Raw genomic sequence first — 5,881 nt, forward strand, 5'->3', positions numbered from 1 at the left:
TCATTCTGTTCATTTTGAGTATGAATATGAGTGGGAACACTTATGTACTCGCTTATTGCGAAGAATTCCGAAAACATGGGTCCGACTTGACGGTCATTTCTAAGCACTCCAATCCCGCGAGGCTAACATGGAATATGACCATAGCAAGCCGAATAGCGACTTGAAATTCGCCTGGCTGCAATTTGATCTTGACGCATCTATAGAAAAGCCTTAGTTACTGATTAGAAACACGCTGGAAACCGACTGATGCCCAATGGAGACGAAGAGATGTCGGGTTTTGGCCACGAGAACGCCCAGCTGTCTGAAATGACAGCAGTCACTATCAAGGCCTATTTTGTTCAGTATGAGACTCAAAGAGTGCGGATCCTTTTAGGTAGTATGCGGCCCTTGACAACAGGACTAACGCTTTGGTCGAGGCGTGTCGGCCCCGAGGGATGACCCCGCCTTGCTCCCACTTGCTAACACTCTTTGAAACGGCGCCGTAGGAGAGAATCCAGGAACTTGGAGTCAGACGAACTTGAAGGAGGAGTGCGGCGATAACGGTATAATCATAGTAATGCACAAGTATAGTAGAAGAACACAAACCACAGTAGCATGTAGTAACAGTACAAACCAGCCCAAAACAAGATACTACATCCGTGATATTCGTCAGTCCAGCCCGGTTCATTGGAGTCGGAAACACTCACGATCAATTGTCGTCTCGTCGACTAAGGCTCACAGCCCTCTTCAGCCACGGACTACACCCTTCCTGGAGTACGGGTGCCCTCTCTGGTGTGGACATCGCCGGCACGTGGATGTGGGAGTGCTCATCAAGGATGGCAGCAATGGCAAGGTCATCATCGCACTCAAACTCGCATGGCGTTTGGAATATTAGAGGTTCTTCCAGTGAGTCGGAGGAAGCAAAACTATCGGTTGGACTCGGTGGAGACGAGCTGATGACCTTCCGGCGCTTGTATACCCGTTCCACGTCTGAGTCTGTCGTTGGAGGTGAATGAGATATAGGAAAACTGGTTTGCGAAACACGCTTCCGCGAGCAAGAGGGAGATCTGGGTCGTAGGGAAGGAGGCCTTATCGTTTCGGGAACTGGTCTGCCCTTCACTGTTGATGCATCGGACATGGTTCTGTATAATGGTAAACAATAGTATTGAAACGAGATGCCAGCACGTACAGTAGTTGGGTATTAGGTAGTTGGATATTGGGTAGTTGTTGATGTTGAGGTTGAAAAAAATCGACCATGTTAAAAGGCGGGTGTAACGCGGAGAGAGAGGGCCAAGTGCAGAAGACCCGAATCTGGGCGGGGGAGGTAAATGGTGGTAGAAAGGAAAGAAGCGTGCAGCTGTCATCGCGTCACGTCATCGTCAGCTGCGTAATTCCCTCGCACGTCCTATTTAGCGCAATTCTGAATTCTAGCATGTTGCGAATACACATAAAGCGGGTCTCACACAGGGTTTGATCTGTGAAATTCGGTTAATACAGCATGAAAACCATGAGGACGAAGCGCAAAGGTACCTTGAAGCGCAGTAAGAACGGTGATTTTCTAATAATTTATCCAGAAAATGTTCTCATTGATTGACCTGAATGATGATAAGATAAAAATCTTCCAATATAATTGAACCTGACCTCCCGGGACTAACACGTTGATTGGCGTTAATCGTGCCAGTCACTCGATAACAACTCGACAATCACTAGAGGAGATAAAAGGGAACTATGCCTTCTAGGTTCCCTCGCCTTGACTACGATTTTTTGCCGAAGAGATACGGAATGGTTTTGAAATGACAGGATTTTCCGAAAATCTGTGCTAGCAAAACATGAAACTAGGCCAGACTGGGAGCTTTGGGGCAGAGTGAACGTACGACTCCCTGGAAAAGTGCGGCCATTGAAAGCGCAACACTTCTCTCGATTCGAATTCCGCCCTCCCTAGCCTAGACCTGTGAGAGTTGAGTGCCCGGGCTGCCTTCAAAGCGGGAGAAGATACCTTATCTTTAAGACTATTGGAAGAGAACGAGAATAAAGGTCTTCCTGGCGTCTTAGACAGCTTTCGTGCCCATGAATGCCGGCATTTGTGCCAGAGAAAGAATACGTACAAATTTTCAGAAGAGAGGCATTATCTTCTTGGTCCGAAACATCGTATCATTTTCCCTGGGACAATGGCAACGCGCTGTCGATATTTTCGTCCATGAGAAGCGTTCAAGCCACCGAAGGTACACCGTCGATAGCAGGAAAAGTTTCACAGGAAGGTTGTTTAGACCGAGAAGTTTGCAAAAGATGTTCCGAGCTAGAATTGAAGCTAGCTGAAGGTGGAACGGCGGAAAATTTTCCGGGCATTATTCGCATACGAAGACGGTTTCGAAAAAAAACAATGTGCTAGAGGTCATAAGAACTTCCTCGCAGTAAGGTGGTAGTGAGCGAAGACGAAAATCTCGGACACATCCGGCGGCCACTACAGGCCCTATCCTTTTGGGACCTCGACCGGTTATCTATCTATCTTTCTTTCAACTTTGCTTCCGGGTCTCGGCATTATTGTTCCTCCCGGTTTAAATATCAGTGTATCAAGATTCAGAGTTACGCGTACACGATACAACAGACGAAAATCATACTTCAGTCAGATTATGCACTACCAAATAGTAAAAAACCTATCGAACTAAATATTCAAATGCTGCACTACTATAAGGTGTAGGCATCCAAGCCATCTTCACGATACCTTTCGAGACGACCTAGCACATGCTTGGGTGGTTCATCTTCAACTTCGTCCTTAGTCTCTTTTCCATTTTCGCTCTCTTCTTCATATGTAATAAGCGGTAAGGAGTCCACCGATGGATGTTTGTGCTGCTATAAAGAAGTGTACTGCAGAAGTGTCGTAGATTAACTGATTATCCGCAAGTACAAGTAAGAGATATTGTTTTCAGTCACTATATCCTGGAAGGGTCAACATCCTGCCTCAAAAATGATAAAGCATCGAGGATAGCACGGCAACTGCAAGTGCAATCGCAATCTGTGGCAGCAAGAACATGCAGTTGTTTCTAGATTTCGCGTGCAGCGCTTGTACTTGTCCGCCATCACTTTTCAAATCTTTATAAAATGTCGTGTAAGCGCGAAGGCGATGTACAAGTTACCGTAATTCTCACCGTCCTTCACTGGGTCGTCAGTTTCCTCGCAGCTGGAAAGCTGCAACGAGAGCAGGTCAAAGTATTCGCGAATGTCCGTACCCCCCAAAGCCGGGTCAAATCCACAGAGCGCATTAATCTCCTGAATCGTCGAGAGCTGTTTCTGTGGCAACATGCACTCCCACCACCATGCTTCCAGGGTAATTTCTAAGTCGAGCATGTCCTCCACCTCTGCGCGCGACAATAGACCTGTCGGATCTGAATCCATACAGAAGCTGATAACGGGCGGCTGGATTTTCCCAGTCTGCTGGTCGGTACAAGGCGCCCAGATCGATATATAGACCGTTGATTGGTCTGCCATAAATGTATCAGACAGCTGACAGTCTTTCCACTTTTCGAAGTCCATAATCTCAACCAAAATGTTAAATACCAGATCTGTGATTGGTTCAGTCGGATCCTTGAATATCGCATTCAATATGTATATGTACCTCGTTGTAGGTAAGTCCGACCAAAAGATGACCAATCACTCGAGCGGTATAACTGAGATGCTTGTGCAAACCAAGAATGAACCATTCGTCGAACATCATTAGATTCCAGATACGAGGCATCGTTTATATTGGGAGAGCTCAAAAAGAACGAGCCTGGCACCAGATATCTCACTGGTTTTCTGCGGAAAAGTTGGAAAGTGGGGCGTGCCCATCATGAAAATACGACGCACTTTTCCGTCATTTTCTCCCTCGGTCCGGTGTGCTGGCTTACAGACCACTCATAGCCCGATGCTATCATCGGATAATACTTGTTCTGCAGAACACTCTCTTCCTGTCTGATGCTACCTGGCGGGTCAAAGTATTGTCGTTCAGACACAGACGCAGAGCCAAGTTTCCAGTCCACTGAGAGTTGGTAAATGAGGTCATAGATCTGTGGCAAAGTGTCTTTTTCAAAACGACAGTCCATGAGCATACTCCAGACGCGTTGAGCACGATGCTTATCCCAGACCTTGAGATGGTCAAAGGAGAGTATTCTTGATTGGTTCGCTTGTTTAGAACGTTTCCCGCGAAGGAGGAGGTGCAGTTCACTGTGCAACATATGATTTGTCCTTGGGGCGAACTCTGCCAGGACGATACGACCCCATTCATTCACATATGTGTGCAGAGTGGAGTCGGCCGCCTACGAGAGTCGTCAGCACTAGGAAGAACTTGCTCAGTTGAGTGACCAGGAACGCTCACCTCACCCGGTCGAAGCAAACTGAAGGCATGCCAAAGATCAAACTGCTTTAAATACTCTATCGTCTCCTAAAAAGCAGCATTCATGGTTTGTACAACTCTCTAAAAAGCCTTCCGCACCACAATGTCATAGTACTAGAAGTCTCGCGTCAAAATTCGATCAGTAAACTTCAAAAGCGCGTATCCTTCACCATAAGAGAATTGAAAAGCAGGGCTTTTCATGCGCTCAAGGTATCGATATACTGGTCAATGGGCATTCGCTTTTCATGACTTCCTGCAAAGGTATCACTTCAGGACACAGAAAGCAATGAGAATTTTTAATCCTGACCAGAATGAAATACCAGGGCAGGAAAATGCTGGGAAGTACACACTCCAAACAGTTGATCAATATTCGGGTGCCTGTTTTCTTCGTGTGAGATTCAGAAACCAACGCTAGATCGTACAGTTCATTACCGAAGATACAATCTCTGATCCAAGTCGGCTTGGAATCGCTGAAAAGGCTTGTGTGTTGTTCAATGGAAATAAGAAAAGGATAGCCTACCCACATGGCTTCTCGATCGTTAGATTGGTAGACACGAACAATTTTGGGCCCTTCTATGTTGGTAGAGTACTCATTGAATACTGGATCCCAGGAGTAGGAGGGAGAAAAGCCCCTGCTGAGATAAATTTCGCCTGGAAGGATGTCCCGCACCTACTCAATAAGAATTAAATGAGGTTTGTATCCTTTTGTATCAATGAGGGACCTACCATCCCCTTGTAGAGCCGTCCCCCGTCAAGTGCTTGAATGTCCGCACGAATCCTTTCCACGCTTTGCGCTTGCAAGGTTCCCAAGACACGCGTCTCTTCTCGCAAACCTCTTGTCTGTGTGTTTCCGGCATCGATGGCAGTTTCCATGCGCTGGAGGGAAGTATCGATGGCAGTGATACTGGTATTGGTCGCTTTCGTGACATCAGACAGAAAAAGACGCGAGCCAGTGGCTGCTCGGATCTAGAAGGAGGATGAGCACGTTAACGTTCAATATAAATAAAGTAATTCTATCAAAAAATTTCCTTTCAGGGCTTCAAACCGCTGCTTAAAAGTCTCTATATCATGAGAAACTTTATTTGCCCTCAAGACGCGTTTGATCCCGTACGACTTGCGTTTGATCCCGCTCAACTCGTTCAAATTATCTGACAAGTATATTTGTGGATAATCAGTAAAAGATACAAGTGTCAATGCCGTACTCACTAACATCTGAAATTCGATGCAGATATTGCGGAAATGTATATCGTTCGCGTCTTCATGCCCCAGGACGGTATCCCTCGCTACTACTAAGGTATGGACGATACTCTGCCCTAGTTCACCCAAGTCATCGGAGTTCTTAGCTGCACTCTGGCGACTTCATCAGCGGCAGAACCAGGCAGGAGGGGACTACACACCTGAAATATCTCCAATAATGCGACCACAGATGCAGCGATAGAGCCAATGTAGGGAAAGGGCGCAAGTTCACTGAGGCTAGCAACGAGCTTTGCTAATTCGATACAAGTCACAAGGTTGAATGTGCCGGACATGTGA

General features: G+C 46.5%; 2 protein-coding genes across 2 annotated transcripts; both read right to left on the bottom strand.

Moving 5' to 3' along the window:
- Positions 1-2,807: 2,807 nt before the first annotated feature.
- EV420DRAFT_377520 (uncharacterized protein) lies at positions 2,808-3,781 on the bottom strand. Its single transcript, XM_060481887.1, has 3 exons — positions 3,593-3,781; positions 3,126-3,539; positions 2,808-3,069 (listed from the first exon to the last, which is right to left on the bottom strand). Exons 1-3 carry the CDS (start codon positions 3,675-3,677, stop codon positions 2,939-2,941), a joined length of 630 nt encoding a protein of 209 aa, XP_060321814.1. The 5' UTR covers positions 3,678-3,781; the 3' UTR covers positions 2,808-2,938.
- Positions 3,782-4,390: 609 nt separating this feature from the next.
- EV420DRAFT_377544 (uncharacterized protein) lies at positions 4,391-5,408 on the bottom strand. Its single transcript, XM_060481888.1, has 5 exons — positions 5,075-5,408; positions 4,869-5,018; positions 4,781-4,818; positions 4,656-4,726; positions 4,391-4,601 (listed from the first exon to the last, which is right to left on the bottom strand). Exons 1-5 carry the CDS (start codon positions 5,219-5,221, stop codon positions 4,546-4,548), a joined length of 462 nt encoding a protein of 153 aa, XP_060321815.1. The 5' UTR covers positions 5,222-5,408; the 3' UTR covers positions 4,391-4,545.
- Positions 5,409-5,881: the final 473 nt, after the last annotated feature.

The sequence above is a fragment of the Desarmillaria tabescens genome (assembly GCF_030435595.1).
Source record: "Desarmillaria tabescens strain CCBAS 213 chromosome Unknown EV420scaffold_175, whole genome shotgun sequence".
Lineage (NCBI taxonomy): Eukaryota > Fungi > Basidiomycota > Agaricomycetes > Agaricales > Physalacriaceae > Desarmillaria > Desarmillaria tabescens.

What these genes read in the sequence shown, in the direction of transcription:
- EV420DRAFT_377520 (XM_060481887.1), bottom strand. Translation starts at nt 3,677, where the DNA reads ATGGTTCATTCTTGGTTTGCACAAGCATCTCAGTTATACCGCTCGAGT. An exon ending in TCGGACTTACCTACAACGAG is followed by an intron (nt 3,540 to 3,592) that starts GTACATATACAT and finishes AACCAATCACAG; the next exon opens with ATCTGGTATTTAACATTTTG. An exon ending in TGACGACCCAGTGAAGGACG is followed by an intron (nt 3,070 to 3,125) that starts GTGAGAATTACG and finishes CATTTTATAAAG; the next exon opens with ATTTGAAAAGTGATGGCGGA.
- EV420DRAFT_377544 (XM_060481888.1), bottom strand. Translation starts at nt 5,221, where the DNA reads ATGGAAACTGCCATCGATGCCGGAAACACACAGACAAGAGGTTTGCGA. An exon ending in GACGGCTCTACAAGGGGATG is followed by an intron (nt 5,019 to 5,074) that starts GTAGGTCCCTCA and finishes CTTATTGAGTAG; the next exon opens with GTGCGGGACATCCTTCCAGG. An exon ending in ACGATCGAGAAGCCATGTGG is followed by an intron (nt 4,819 to 4,868) that starts GTAGGCTATCCT and finishes AAGCCTTTTCAG; the next exon opens with CGATTCCAAGCCGACTTGGA.